The sequence below is a fragment of the Oncorhynchus nerka genome, linkage group LG4 (genome assembly GCF_034236695.1).
Source record: "Oncorhynchus nerka isolate Pitt River linkage group LG4, Oner_Uvic_2.0, whole genome shotgun sequence".
NCBI classification, from domain to species: Eukaryota; Metazoa; Chordata; class Actinopteri; order Salmoniformes; family Salmonidae; genus Oncorhynchus; species Oncorhynchus nerka.
This window is the reverse complement of record NC_088399.1, coordinates 16702283-16719078: the sequence shown is the minus strand read 5'-3', so window position 1 is coordinate 16719078 and position 16796 is coordinate 16702283. Positions and strand designations below refer to the sequence as shown.

Genomic DNA, 16796 nt, shown 5'->3' with positions numbered 1-16796 from the left:
ATTTAATAGACCGCCTATATATCTTTTGCTTTGACACTCAACGTAACAAGACAGTTAGTTCAGATCTTTTGGGGTTCAGCTGATGCAATGAACCATAGCCAAAAAAGTCTCTATGCAGAACGCAGGTTGACGTTTATTGTCACGAGTCTTGTCCTGGTGGCAGAACTGAGTGATTCCCCTTCGATAGGCCAGGTGTAAAGTCAAAATTGACTATATTGTAAAAATGTATGAAAACAAAAATTAGCTTTTTGGTCTTAATTTAAGGTTCTGGTTAGGAATTAGGGTTAGCAGTGTGGTTAAGGTTAGGTTTAAAATCATATTTTATGATATTGTGGCTGTGCCAGCTAGTGACCACTCTGCAGAGCTGCCTCCAGAACAAGATTCATGATGAAAAAATGCTAACTACGGTGAGAACAACCACTCACCAGCAGAGCCAAAATAGCATCTTTGTGAGACTTGGCCAAATATAATAAGAAGAAAACAACCCTCCAGCATGTTGTCAGCTATTCAGTGTGCTCATAACAACCACACGCAGATGAATTAATTACTCATAACTCAGGACCATCAAGAGCGTTGAAATATTTTTGGTCCAATGGGAGTTACAAGTTCCATGCTTATTAGAAACAGGTGACCTTGGACCAGATGTCATCCTTATGTGAGGGATGCATGGGTTTGATTTTCTTAGTTGGGTGTGAGTTTCAAAGAAAGGCCCAATATATCATTGTTCAGATTTGCAGACAATAGGCTACATTTACAGGCCTCAACTGACTAAGACAATAGAGAACAACATAGTACTTGTGCAAGAGAGAAAGCCAAACTCCAGGTCTGCCCCATAAAACTGATGACTGCCCCATTCTGTGTGAAGCATTGTATGCCGCAGGGACCGCTGGCAGATTTACACCAGGTGTATTTATCACCTGATAGCAATGCTTTGGTCTATGATAGCCTGAGATATGATAACTTTTTGGAGACATCACCCAACTATAGCCTATTGACTTCTATCCTTACTTTACTTTCCTTCACTTAACATTTAGAATACCACATTTGTAGCCAAGTCCCAACTTTGATCCACAGCCGAGAAGGCTTTTACTGTGACCAACCAATAGATCCCAACCCTCCATTTGGAAAACACTGCCTTAGTTAATTCTGAACCTCTTAATGAAAAATATTTCACATATTCAGGGAGATTCAGGGACACCACATCAGATTGGTTGATGAAATCAGCTGAACTGGCATCAACAGTAGTCCAATAGAACTGACTAAGTGACTGATTTTAGTCAAGCATGTGGCGGTGGATGTTAGGTTGCATTTCAACAACGGGCTTAAAGATCCAATGAGGTCGAACAACACAGAACCGCAGTCTGTCAGATGGAAACTGGGGGAAAACCCAGTAAAAGAGAGCTGACATGTCCCTACAGGACAGTTCTGGATAGCTGTGTCTTGCTCACCTTGGCAAACCCCAGCTAACAGTGAAACATGACAACAAAATGTGCCCGCCTACAGACCATGGCTCTGGGGGGTAATCTCCCTGGTGGCGTCTGTTGCTATAAAAGGGGCTTTTGTCTATGTCATTCATTCACTAAAAACCTTACCCAGCCCCAATGCCTCCCTCATACCCTGAACACACAGCTGTAGTGAGGGGAACAGGTGTTAGAAAATTCCCTCTCACCCTGATCATAGACAACATCTGGATGTCTGTCTGGTGTACAACAAAGGAGTCATGAATGTGACTTATGATGCTGTTACCATACCAATCTGAAAACAATTGGTCTTCAACTGAAACTAGAGCCCGACCGATAGTTTTTTGGGGTCCGATACATATTATGATTTTATGGGGGACAAACTTTACCGATACCGATATATCTGCCGATATACCGTTATACAACAAAAAACATTATGTTGATTTCTTACATTGAGACAATAATGACATATCATGAGAATGGTTGCAAGTGTTCAGATCAGCATGAGATTCCCTTTTTTCATCCCATTTATTGAATATCGGCTATCGCTGGAATTATCGGATGATATATCGGTCGGGCTCCCATTGAAATTTAAAGATTGCTTTACTGTAGATTAGAACCAAGGGGTGAAAGTAAGGCGGTACGGTCTGGTACGGCATCTCTGCAAAATAAATCATGGGAGTACGCCGTACCAGTCAGAGGCATGAAAAATGTGCAAATGGACTTGAAAACGGGCGGTATAGCCTACGATCCAAAATGTGACGTGGTTTTGAGAAAAACAGACATTTTCCAAGGCAGCGATGAGTGGCCGACACTGAGACCCGCGAGGACAGCAGTGGACACATAAATGCTAACCTAATGACAATTGCTAAATGTTATGACACGTTTTGGTGTTTTGAGTAACAGTCTGTTTCCATTCACCACTGTTTGGAGGCTGGTAATATGTTGAGTGTATGAACGTGGGCAGGTAGCCTAGTAAAGGAGCCCTTTCACGTGATTCTTTGATAATCAGATGAAAACATCATGACTGCCTGTGTTTATGGCACAATATATTTTAAAAGTGAAATGACAAATCTTTACGACTAGGTCCACAGAGATGCTATTGAATTAATAGCGATTATATATGTAATTCTATGATTAGGTCCATAAAAATGTTTGGCGCAAGCGTGTGCACATTTAGGAGGTCGGGTACCGGGAAAACATTTATTCTACTTTCACCCCTGATTAGAAGGTAGCCTTTCTTTCTTAGAAGAAAGTGTAGGGAAAAACAGCTTCATCCAACCAAGACGATTAGGTAGTCAGAATTTTCAATGCACCCTTTGTGACATCCATCTAAATCTACAACTGAAACAGGAAAAAGGTGCAACATTTACTTTCCTTCTACATACTGAGCACATACTGCACACAGTATATATACAGTGCCTTCGGAAAGTATTCAGACCCCTTGACTTTTCCCACATTTTGTTACATTACAGCCTTATTCTAAAATGGATTAAAAATACAAATAAATCCTCAGCAATCTACACAAAATACCCCATAATGACAACGTGGAAACAGGTTTTTAGAAAATTGTGATAATTTATTAAAATTTAAAAAACACATAGATACCTTATTTACATAAGAATTCAGACCCTTTGCTATGTGACTCGAAATTGAGCTCAGGTGCATCCTGTTTCCATTGATCATACTTGAGATGTTTCTACAACTTGATTGGAGTCCACCTGTGGTAAATTCAATTGATTGGACATGATTTGTAAAGGCACACACTTGTCTATATAAGGTCCCACAGTTGACTGTGCATGTCAGAGAAAAAAACAACCCATGTGGTCAAAGGAATTGTCTGTAGAGCTCCGGTCAGGGAGGTGACCAAGAACCCGATGGTCACTCTGACAGAGCTCTAGAGTTCCTCTGTGGAGATGGGAGAACCTTTCAGAAGGACCTCCATCTCTGCAGCACTCCACCAATCAGGCCTTTATGGTAGAGTGGCCAGAAGGAAGCCACTCCTCAATAAAAGGCACATGACAACCCGATTTGAGTTTGCCAAAAGGCACCTAAATACTCTCAAACCACGAGAAACAAGATCCTCTGGTCTGATGAAACCAATATTGATCTCTGTGGCCTGAATGCTAAGCGGCATGTTTCGAGGAAACCTGGCACCATCCCTACGGTGAGGCATGGTGGTGGCATCATGCTGTGGGAGTGTTTTTCAGCAGCATGGACTTGACCCCAATCAAATATCTCTGGAGAGACATAAAAAATAGCTGTGCAGCAATGCTCCCCATCCAACCTGACAGAGCTTGAGAGGATCTGCAAGGAAGAATGGGAGAAACTCCACACCATACCAGTGTGACAAGCTTATAGCGTCATACGCAAGAAGACTCGAGACTGTAATCACTGCCAAAGATGCTTCAACATAGTATTGAGTAAATGGTCTGAATACTTATGTAAATGTTATATTTCAGTTTTTAAATAAATTTGCTACATTTCTAAAAACCTGTTTTTGCTTTGTCATTATGTATAATTGTGTGTAGTAGATTGGTGAGGGAACATTTTTATACATTTTAGATTAAGGCTGTAACGTAACAAAATGTGGAAAAAGTCAAGGAGTCTGAATACTTTTCCGAATGCACTGTATGAGCACTATCCCCACTAACTCAGACACCCTTTGGTAGATAACAAGTAGGCCATAAACATAAAGAATGTGCACGCTGGAGGAAATCCATCGAGGATAAATATTTATACACGAGCCCCAGAGACCTGCATTCTGCACGCCTTGAGAGGTTGTACACACAAACTAAGTGATTACACTGAGTGAAGAAATGGTTTAGCAGGAAGAGGATGAGGATTTAATATGATGGGAAATGAGAGAAAGAAAGAGGCATTGACAGTGGTGTATCTAAGTTGCTTTGTTAGAGAAGAATGAATTGGTTGCAACACCAAAGACCACTGCTAAGGAAAATGATTTTGATGGCAGGTCTCGCTTGGGGTGAAGAGATTCCTCAAATCGTCAAATCAATGTTAGACATTGGGTTCTGGCTCACTAGTCTGTGTTTCTCAAAGGAAACAATGAAAGAATTCAATACAAAAAGGTTTCAAAGCTAATTCTGTATTGTAGATTCATCTCATGAGTGAACGTTCCAACAACTTTAGGGAATATTTGAAGAGCTCTCTGGTGAACTCACAGTTCTGTCTATGTTGCCTCACTACGTCAGACTACTCCAACAGACCCATTTTGGAACTTTGACTTAAGTACTTATCCTGCTTTCAATGGCTTGAATTGTAAACTACATGTAAGTATCTCACAAAGTCTCTCCAGCTTTTACGGTTCAGTCTCTGAAAAATGATGGGATACGAATGTAGACTTGCTAAGTTCCAGTATAGCACCTCTTGAGCTTAAATTACAGTATCTACACAAGCATCTACATGTTCAGATACCACTAGATAATTCTCAGTAGCATTTCTTTCAAAGCGGAGCTGCCAGCGTTGCTTTCAACCATACTTCTTTCTCAATTGACAGGTTTTTAAGGAGCGTCGGCATGAATCCCCTTTAGTCATATGTCTGTGACTGCCTTCTGACCATTAATCTATGCTTTGCCATGGTAACCTTTGTCTGTTTATTATTCAGTCGAAATCAGCAAAGTTATTTGAAAAGAAAGTACCCACTCTGTTTGTAGACTATAACATACACTACATTACCAAAAGTTTGTGGACACCTGTTTGTCAAACATTTCATTCCAAAATCATGGGCATTAATATGGAGTTGGTCCCCCCTTTGCTGCTATAACAGCTTACACTCTTCTGGGAAGGCTTCCACAAGATGTTGGAACATTGCTGAGGGAACAAGCTTCCATTCAGCCACAAGAGCATTAGTGAGGTCGGGCCCCGATGTTGGGCGATTAGGACTGGCTCGCAGCCAGCTTTCCAATTCATCCCAAAGGTGTTCAATGGGGTTGAGGTCAGGGCTCTGTACAGGCCAGTCATGTTCTTTTACACTGATCTCAACAAACCATTTATGTATGCTGAAACAGGATAGGGCCTTTCCCAAACTGTTGCCACAAAGTTGGAAGCACAGAATCGTCTAGAATGTCATTGTATGCTGTAGTGTTAAGATTTACCTTCACTGGAACGAAGAGGCCTAGCCCAACCATGAAAAACAGCCCCAGACCATTATTCCTCCTCCACCAAACTTTACAGTTGGCACTATGCATTCGAGCGGGTAGCGTTCTCCTGGCATCCGCCAAACCCAGATTTGTCCGTCGGACTGCCAGATGGTGAAGCAATTCATCACTCCAGAGAACCCATTTCCACTGCTCCAGAGTCCAGGGGTGGCAAGCTTTACACCACTCCAGCCGACTCTTGGCAATGCGCATGTTGATCTTAGGCTTGTGTGAGGCTGCTCGGCTATGGAAACACATTTCATGAAGCTCCCAACAAACAATTCTGGTTCTAGGGCCTCCCAAGTGGCACAGTGTTCTAAGGCATTGCATCACAGTGCTTGAGGTTTCACTACCGACCTGGGTTTGATCCCAGGCTGTATCACAACCAGCTGTGACCGGGAGTCCCGTAGGGTGGTGCACAAATGGCCCAGTGTCATCTGGGGGGGGGGGGGCTTTACGTGGCTCATCGCACTCTGGAGGGCTAGGTGCCTGCGGGCTGACTTTGGTCATCAGTTGAACAGTGTTTCCTCCAGCACATTGATGTGGGTGGGCATAAAGAACCGGGTCACGTTTTGGAGGACGCGTGGCTCAACATTCACCTCTCCTGAGCCCATTGGGGAGTTGCAGCAATAAGACAAGATCAAAAAGGGAGTAAAATATTAAAATATATTCAGTTCCAATCAAAAGTTTAGACACACCTACTCATTCAATGTTTTTTCTTTATCTTCACCATTTTCTACATTGTAGAATAAGTGTGAAGACATCAAAACTATGAAATAACACATATGGAATCATGTAGTAACCAAAAAATAGTTAAACAAATCAAAATATATTTATATTTTAGATACTTCAAAGTAGCCACCCTTTGCCTTGATGACAGCTTTGCCCACTCTTGGCATTCTCTCAACTAGCTTCACCTGGAATAGTTTTACAACAGTCTTGAAGGAGTTCCCACATACGCTGAGCACTTGTTGGCTGCTTTTCCTTCACTCTGTGGTCCAACTATTCCCAAAACATCTCAATTTGGTTGAGGTCGGGTGATTGTAGAGGCCAGGTCATCTGATGCAGCACTCCATCACTCTCCTTCTTGATCAAATGGCCCTTACACAGCCTGGAGGTGTGTTGGGTCATTGTCCTGTTGAAAAACAAATGATAGTCCTACTAAGCTAAAAACCAGATGGGATGGCGTATCGCTGCGGAATGCTGTGGTAGCCATGCTGGTTAAGTGTGTCTTGAGTTCTAAATAAATCACTGACAGTGTCACCAGCAAAGCAACCCCACACCATCACACCTCCTCCTCCCTGCTTCACGGTGGGAACCACACATGCAGAGATTATCCGTTCACCTAGTCTACATCTCACAAAGACACGGCGGGGTTGGAACCAAAAATCCCAAATTTGGACTCATCAGACCAAAGGACAGATTTCCACCGATCTAATGTCCATTGTTCATGTTTCTTGGCCCAAGCAAGTCTCTTCTTATTGGTGTCATTTAGTAGTGTTTTTTTCTATGGAGATTGCATGGCTGTGTGCTTTATTTTATACACCTGTCAGCAACTGGTGTGGCTTACATAGCCAAATCCACTAGGGCTGTCCACATACTTTTGTATTTATAGTGTATGTGCATGGTATGCAAGGAAAACTTGAACGCAAATGTTGCTTTATATTTGGTGGTCATATTTGCATGAAAACAACTTAACTGTATCCCTACCGACTATACTATTGACAGACACTTTGATTCCAACCAACTGCACTCTCAGATGCTTTTGGGGGTGCCTTTTCTGGCAGCACAAAGGGAAGTTGTGATAGAGAAGAACGCACAATGGAAGACCCGACGGAGGTGAACCGGCTCTCTCAGCGCAGCAGCTATCTTGTTCTTTCCCTTTTCCCTGTGTCAGCAGACATAGGGGTTTGTTATCCTGCACCAGATGCCAGATGACTTGCCTCAGCCTGCATAATCTCCCTCTCTCGTGCTTTGTCAACAGCAGGGAACAAATTGACTGCATGCACCACTGACACACACTATCTAGGGCGGCAGGTAGCCTAGTGGTTAGAGCATTAGGCAAGTAACCAAAAGGTCACTCGTTTGAATACCTGAGCTATCAATGTGAAGAATTTGCTGATGTGTCCTTGAGCAAGTCACTTAAACCTAATTTTCTCCAGTGGCACCATACTACTATGGCTGATCCTGTAAAACAACACATTTCACGGCACCTATCCAGTGTATGGATACTTTTACTTCAGTTCGGACCCTAGTACATAAGTATTTTTCACCTGAATGGTCTGAAGCATTCCAAACCACTCCCACACCCTTTCAATATAAACAAATCCAAGTCCTTATGTTAGCTTTCTCTCAGCAAAGAGCAACTTGATGCTGTCGCCAACTGTGCAGAGCCCAGCGCCAATCTGAAATGTGTATCCAAGAGGCAAGCGTTGTGTGTAGGGTTTCTCCTTTGTCATGTCTGTCCACCAATTGGAAAGATTGAGGGCTGTCAATGTCTTACAAATCATAGAGAATGTAGGTTGCATCCTAAGTATTCATACAATTGTCACGTATACTCCCTCTCCGGCCTCTAGGTAATCAGGCTGCTGATTATCCCGCGCACCTGCGTCTCATGACACTCACCTGGACTCCACCACCTCCTTGATTATATTCCCTATATCTGTCACTCCCCTTGGTTCTTTCCTCAGGTGTTATTGTTTATTTCTTACAACACTCACTCCCTGAACTTGCGTCCCGACTCTCAGTGCACTCGTTACAACAATGGCATACAAGCGCTGTCAACATTTCACTCTGGTCACCTTCAGCCTCCCACACAGACATAGGCACACACACCTTTTAGAGAAACTACACGTTCTCCTGAATATCTAAATCTAGCGGTAATGGGGTGGCAATTAGGCTAACAGTTAGGAGCATTGGCCAGTAATTAAAAAGTCACTGGTTTGAATCCCTGAACCGACAAGGTGAAAAATCTATGTGCCCTTGAGCAAGGCACTTAATCTGATCCTAATTGCTCCTGTAAATAACTTAAATGTAAACAAAACCTAAGTTGAAACCCATGTTTCAAGAGAGCATGGGCTTAACATATTAGGCTATTTCAACACCAGTTGATTGACATGCAGCCAATAATAAAAAATAGTAAAAACCACTGATCATGCACACAGTGCCTTCAGAAAGTATTCACACCCCTTGACTTTTTCCACATTTTGTTGTGTTAAGCCTACATTTAAAATGTATTACATTTATTTAGATGTTTTTTGTCACTGGCCTACTCACAATATCCCATAATGTAAAAGTTGAATGATGTTTTTCAAACATTGGAAAAATTAATTAAAAATGAAAAGCCGAAATGTCTTGAGCCAGGGCACAAGTGGTGCAGATGTCTAAGGCACTGCATATCAGTGCTAGAGGTGTCATTACAGACCCTAGTTCAATCCTGTGCTGTATCACAACCAGACGTGATTGGGACTTCCATAGGGCAGCGCACAATTGGCCCAGCGTCGTTAAGGTTTGGCCGTCATTGTAAATAAGAATTTGTTCTATACCGACTTGCCTAGTTAAATATATATATTTTTTTAATGTAAAAGTATTCCACCCCTTTGTTATGGCAAGCCAAAATAAGTTCACAAGTCACATAATAAGTTACATGGACTCTGTGCTATAATAGTGTTTAACATGATTTTTGAATGACGGCCTCATCTATGTAGCCCATACATACAATTATCTGTAAGGTCCCCCAGTTGAGCAGTGAATTTCCAACAAAGATTCAATTACAAAGACCAGGGAGGTATTCCAATGCCTCGCAAAGAAGGACACGTATTGGTACATGGGTAAAAAATGGAAAAAAAAACAGACATTGAATATCACTTTGAGCATGGTGAAGTTATTAATTACACTTTGGATGGTGTATAAAGGTGTCTTTCCTAACTCTGTTGCCGGAGAGAAAGGAAACCGCTCGCGATTCACCAATGGTGACTTTATGTAACGTGTGCGCTGGGAGTCGGGAAGCAAGTTCAGGGAGTGAGTGTTTTAATAAATAAACGTAACATAATACAGAACAAGAAAACACAAACAACGCACAGACATAACAATGACGCCTGGGCAAGGAACCAAAGGGAGTCACATATAGGGCAGGTAATCAAGGCGGTGATGGAGTCCAGGTGAGTGTCATAATGTGCTGATTCACATAACGATGGTGACAGGTGTGCGCCATAACGAGCAGCCTGGTGACCTAGAGGCCGGAGAGGGAGCACACGTGACACTTTAAAACAGTTACATAGTTTAATGGCTGTGATTGGAGAAAACTGAGGATGGATCAACAACATGGTAGTTACTCAACAATACTAACCTAATTGACAAAGTGAAAAGAAGGAAGCCTGTATAGAATAAAAATATTCCAAAACATGCATCCTGTTTGCAGCAAGGCAAGTAATACTGGAAAGAAATGTGGCAAAGCAATTCCCTTTTTGTCCTGAATACAAAGTGTTATGTTTGGGTCAAATCCAATACAACACATTACTGAGTAGCACTCTCCATATTTTTAAGCATAGTGGTGGCTGCATCATGTTATGGGTATGCTTGTTATCGTTCAGGACTGGGAGTTTTTCAGGATACATTTTTTAAACAGAATGCAGCTAAGCACAGGCAAAATCCTAGAGGTAAAGCTAGTTCAGTCTGCTTTCCACCAGACACTGGAAGATTAATTCAACTTTCAGCAGGACAATAACCTACAACACAAGGCCAAGACAGTGAATGTTCCTGATTGGCCAAGTTACAGTTTGACTTAAATCTACTTCAAAACTTATGGCAAGCAGTGGTGACCCGTCATTTGAGCCCCACACTTTTAATTCAATGCAAAATCAAAAATGGGGGGTGGGGGCTTCCCTGTTTTGCTTGTTATTTTAGCATTTAATATGTATCACATATCAGTTTGCAAACAATGTAAAAAATAAAAAAATAAAAACGTTATTGAGTTGATAAAGCCGCATACAAACATGGTCTCTTGTTTGCTTTCTTGAGTAAGGCAGCTAGCTCAGTGATTTAGCTCACTCTAGCTCAGTGATTTCTGTGGTGAGGCTAGCCAGCAGACAATACAGAGTGTTGCCCCTGTTTGGCTCAGCTTTCTGTAATGATTGGCTCAGTTTTCTGTCACTCATAGGACAGTACTCATTCCCAATTCTAAGGTTAGAGCTCGAAAAATGTTGCCCCTTGGGTTCTGCCATAGTTATATTAGAAGTGCCCATCCAAGAAGGCTCAAGGTCATATTGGCCACAGAATGACATCAAATCACGTTATATGTACAGTAGCTTTGATTGGACTGATCATGTCAACATCATCCTTTCAACATCTTAGCTAGCAAGCTAGCAGTCCTCACCATGAATCAAGTCGACAATCAAATATTTTTCATATGAAGAGAAATTAGAGATAAACCGTATTGGTGCTAATCGGCCATTGGACATAAACATTACACAACAAGTTGGAAATCACAAATCCAACAATGAGTGGTTTGGGAAGGAATCAGTGGCTAACTGTGAGTTCACGACAACTGGGAACTCGGGAAAACGAGCTAAGACTGGGAAAAGTCACTCAACGGGTCACTCAACTCAGAATTGTAAATCCGGCATCTTTCTCTTTGATTACAACATTTTCCGAAGATGGACCGCCTCGCAACTTTCCTGTTCAAGCACATCACAACAGCGTGAGTCCAAAAATGGATATGCTGCTTCATAAATGATGTAGGATGCCAGATAGTATTACTTTCTTAAACTACAGTATACACATATATAAGTGTATGTTGTGTAGTAAACTGTTAATAGCCCATGTGCCTCACCCTAATAATTTGGTCTATTTTCACCAACGCGGTATTGTAAACACATCGTTCGTGGCCGGTGTATGCTTGTTTGCCTATAAATTGCTTTAGAGAAATGTAATCATCGAATATTCTAAGAGATTTTATTGTCTGTTTATGTGTAAGAACGACCCATGTTCTGAATTATGTCGCTGTACGTTTAAAAAGTGCTGAACAAATAGTTATATTGACTAACTGTTACGTCCGTCGTTTCTCGCTCATTAATGTCATAATCGAAATTACGGATGGCCTCTTATCCGCTTGTCGTCCTCTTATACCATAGCGTGTACATCTCAATTGTCATTAGAAACCACATTAAGCAAGTCAGCCATATCAGCTATGTTTTTTTAAAGGCAGTAAATGAGGCTGAATGAACTGTAGCAGTGATAAGGTGTTGGGAACTCTGCTTTTGGGACTCTGCTGTTGGGACAGCTTTATGTAGGCCCTAACAGTTTGTGGGCACCGTTTGTCACCGTTATAGTGTAACTGGTGTTATTGTTTAGTGTTGTGTTATGGCTTTGCTGGCATCCATCCCACATTTTTTGGTTTGCCCCACGACAATTTACACGCTAAAATCTCCACTGATGGCAAGACCTGTAAATGGTTGCCTAGCAATGATCAACAACCAATTTAACAGAGTTTAAATAATTTTGAAAATAATAATGCACAAATATTGCACAATCCAGATGTGGAAAGCTCTTAGAAACTTAAAAACTCACAGCTGTAATCGCTGCCAAAGGTGCTTCTACAAATTATTGACTCAGGGGTGTGAATAATTATGTCAATTAGATATTTCTGTATTTCATTCTCAATAAATGTGCAAACATTTCTAAAACATGTTTTCACTTTTTCATTTCGAACTCAGGCTGTAACACTACAAAATATGGAACAAGTCAAGGGGTATGAATACTTTCTGCTGGCACTCTACCTGTAAATTGTTGCGGAACAAAGTTACTGATTTAGAACCAACAATCTTCCACAAGTAAACGGCGCTCATTGTGTGCATATACATAATGTCAACGTCTAGTTTTGATTTACATTATGAAGTTAAAAGTTTGGTCAAAAAATGACCCTGTGCAAATTCAAATAAGTTTTCCACATCAACGTCATCACATAGCATTTTTGTTGTTGAAATTACATGGAAACAACGTTGATTCAACCATTTTTTTCCCCCAGTGGGTAGGCTACTCTCTTTCTTCTGATCTCTCTCTCTCGCTTTCTCTCTCAAAAGGATAACACACGCACACACACACACAGTGAGTATGGACCCACATACTCCATAACTTCGACTCATAAAACGCTCTTGCTCTGTAAAATGTAAAATAATTCCACATCATCTGCATTTATATCGTCACTCACCGCCGCGGCTTTGTACCTGTTGCTGGCTCTCCACTCCGGTACTGGCAGAGAATGAATGCAGAGCAAGAGGTGCAACGCAAAGATGCTACAGAAAAACCAAAGAGACGGCATCATCTTTTGATTCGGAGCGGACTCGCAGTTTGACCGCGCTTGAGCACACCTTGGGTATAGAGAGGGCGGAGGATGTGAGCGGGATGAAGTGGAGTCAGTGAATGACGGAGATGTGTCTCATAGGGGGATTTTATACTCGCTTATTTCTTTGTTCTCTTTCTTCAAATTACACTTTTTTATGGGCCTCAGTGGCAAGCCAAGTACACAGGCGCTCACGTGATTTAACCCGTTTCCCGCTGCATCAATGCCCATGTGCAAGAAGCCTTGCCTTGTAAATCCCTTTCAGAACTCTGACCTGAAAGATCCTAGTGTTAGGGTATAGACATAAACTCAGCTAATGTGGTCTTTAGGCGCAGAGTAAATCATTAGGGGTTGATAGGTTGGTCACATATGTAATTCATAACATGTTTATTAATCTTCATTTATAGGCAACTTTGATTGAGATTTGTTTGAATAACTCAAGATGGTTACATGCAAAGTGACCTTTTTCTATTTTTGTGGTAGTGTAACAGTATAACTTTAGACCGTCCCCTCGCCCACATCCGTTACAGTAGCCTATTAAGTATTTTGTAACAAGATTAATGTTGATGCAGACTATCTTTGCCCAACCATGGGTGCAGGTATTGACACTTTTCAGGAAACTTTAGTGGAACTGGAAACATTAGTGAATGGTTCAATAAGGGTTATCCACAGATCTGCCCAGAGGTCAGATCTGCCCTTGAACAAAATGTACCCCCACAAAACACCAAATAGCATTCCACTGAACCATCCACCAAGATTTCCACCAAGGTATTGTGGCATTTATGGGTTTCCCGATCTGAGGTAGACCTTTACTAGCTGAAATAACAAATGGACAGAGAGGGAAATACAGTTAATGCCAACAGGTGTTTTAATGTTACACTGTAAAGGGGAGGTGCACAAAGCCAACAAACCCAGCCTGAACTAGCTAGCCATAAATCACAGTACAGCGGGAGGTATCTCCCCAGAGAGATAATCACAAGAGAGAGATAGTTATATCCCCACAAACCTATTTTGAACCCTCCCCCCCACACACGCACTCTTCTATTACCATGACAACCCCATAAAACATTTTGATGACTGATGCTTCCAGCTTGCACACCCTACCCGCTGAGGGTCACTACCGTATCATGAAACGTTTCTATAACATTTTTAAAGGTACCAGCATCAAGTTTTCCAGTGACAGTCAGACTTATGTCAATCCAATCTGCCCCATTATACTATGAGGTTTAGCGTTACAATCAAGAATTTGGTATTAACCCCCTATAAATCAAATTATATAAATTTCCCTCTTCAGAACCCCAGCCAAATCACTAATCAAACGCTGTTTCTTTGTATATCATTTTAACAAAGGATCTTGTGTAATTATGCAGCATGCGTCTGGATGCAGACTTAAAGTGGAGGGGGTGAGGGGGACCAAATTTACAACTCGCGGCAAGCCAAGATACAAACTTCTAATTGATCTCATATTGCTCTTGGCAGTGGGTATCACTAAACTGTTCAAGACGATGTTCAATATCCAATAGAATCCTTGTGCTGAGAGGATATCTTTACTGGAAACAAAGGCTAATTGAAACTGAACTGTATTGTAACTGCCACATTCCCTCCGTGCTGTAAGAAAGAGGCTAAATACAGTCCTCCTAACGTCCCCAGGGGCCCAAGCCCTGTCCAATGGAGGTGAGCTAGCAAGCAAAACCCCTGGGGAACAATAAGACTACAAAAAGACTACACATTGTTTACAATGTTCTTCTGCTCATGTCAAGACTAGGTCAGCTGTGTCCTCTTCTTCTCTTGGTCTTGTATGGACTCTGGCTTACCAAGGGTCTTTAGTGATTAACCCTAACCCACCCACCTCCCTCTCTGTCTGGCTGGTGAACCCTGACCACAGACCAGTCACACCACAAACCAGACATGGGCCTCCCCGTCGAGCTCATCAATCAATTTCCCCCTGTGATTGTATGAACTTGAGATGTCCGCTAATGGAGAAGGCAACTCTTTTTTTCTCTAACAAACAGGCCACTGGGTTAAGAGTTTATTACCTGGTCTTTATGGTTTGAGGCCGGTTCAGTTATTAGCAGCAATCCGTCATGTCCCTAAGGAGGCTGAAGAAATTTGGATTGGCCTCTGAGAGGCTCACAAACATCTTTAGATGCACCATTGAGAGCATCCTGTGGGGCTGTATCACCACCTGGTACGGCAATTGCACCGTGCGCACAGCTCTCCAGAGGGTGGCTTGGTCAGCACAGTTCCTGCCCTCCAGGATTTTTTAAATGGATTTTATTTATTTAACCTTTATTTAACTAGGCAAGTCAGTTAAGAATAAACTCTTATTTACAATGACGGCCTACCCAAGCCAAACCCAGACGACACTGGGCCAATTGCGCGCCACCCTATAGTACTCCCAGTCACAGCCGAATGTGATGCAGCCTGGATTCAAACCAGGTACTGTAGTGACACCTCTTGCACTGAGATGCAGTGCCTTAGACAGGCTGCGCCACTCAGGAGCCCACAGGAATCTACAGCACCCGGTGTCACAGGAAGGCCAAGAAGATCATCAAGGACCTCAGCCACCCGAGCCACAGCCTGTTCACCCCGCTGCCATCTAGAAGGTGGAGACAGTACAGGTGCATCAAAGCTGGGGGGTGGGACACTTGTGGGGGTCGTAGATCAAAACGGAGAACACCATTGTGTTCGTGAGAATCTCCCCTTTCTACAGTGGGGTCATATTAGTTTGTTCGGACACTACAGACCAATTTTCAGGATGTCTCATGGTCTGACTAACACGGCTATAGCTCTGCCACCTTTCACCACAGATGAGGAAGTGCGACATAGGCTGATGTGGTGGATTGAGACGATATCTCAGATATCTCTAGCTTAAACTGACGGATGTTGATGGGGATTTGTTTATTATGTTTTTTAGATTGACACACCGGTGCATCACTCAACTTTTTTTTTAAACAGTCACCACTATCCGGCCTCCAGTACCCTGCCCTGAACATTAGTCACTGTTACTACCCGGCTACCACCCGGTACTCTACCCTGCACTTTAGAAACTGCTGCCCTATGTACATAGTCATTGAACACTGGTCACTTTAACCATGTTTACATACTGTTTCAACCATTTCATATGTATATACTGTATTCTAGTCAAGGCTCATTCTGTATAACTACTGCTGTACACACCTTTTCTATATATGATACTTTCTTTCTTTCTTGCTTTCTTTTTTAAATGTATTATGTGTGTATTGTGTTTTTATTTGTATTTATTTTGGATTGCTAGGTATTAATTACTGCACTGTTGGAGCTACAAACAAAGCATTTCGCTGCACCTGCGATAACATCTGCAAATCTGTGTACTCGACCAATAAACTATGATTTGATTTGTTAAAACCTTGAAGTGGATCCACACTTCAGAGTGGTGTGGCAACAAGGGGGCTAAAGGCTAGAAGGGCGGTATAGTGAACCTTGTTCAGAAGAATAGGTTATTGTGCTCCTCCTTGTCTGAGTCTCCCCAGAAGCCTTTTCCTTCCACCATCACCTCACTACTGATATGTTATCATTGCAAGCCAGCACCACCTCTTGGTTGCAGAGTAAATGCAACTGATGGTCCAGTGGCAACTCAGACGAGTCTGTCCTCTTAAATCCCCCCTCACCCCTCTGGAAATGGATGCCCTAGTAACTGAGACCCAGTTGAAATCGCACCCCTGAGTCACCCTGGCCTGTGGTTAATGAATGGTTTTCTTGCCCTTTATTGTCAGGTGCAGATTTGGGTTAATCAGCCAAGCCAGTTTGTCATTCTTAACCCCCCCCCACACACAACTCTCTCCCCTGACACCAATCCCC

General features: G+C 42.3%; 1 protein-coding gene across 1 annotated transcript in view; it reads right to left on the bottom strand.

Annotated features, from left to right (window-relative positions):
* The window catches only part of mmp11b (matrix metallopeptidase 11b), a 36810-nt gene extending 23719 nt beyond the window's left edge, over window positions 1-13091 (bottom strand). The window contains exon 1 of the mRNA XM_029647914.2: window positions 12825-13091. Coding sequence (XP_029503774.1) covers window positions 12825-12938 — 114 coding nt within the window. The 5' untranslated portion in view covers window positions 12939-13091. The remainder of the gene's footprint in view (window positions 1-12824) is intronic.
* Between the last annotated feature and the right edge of the window lie 3705 nt (window positions 13092-16796).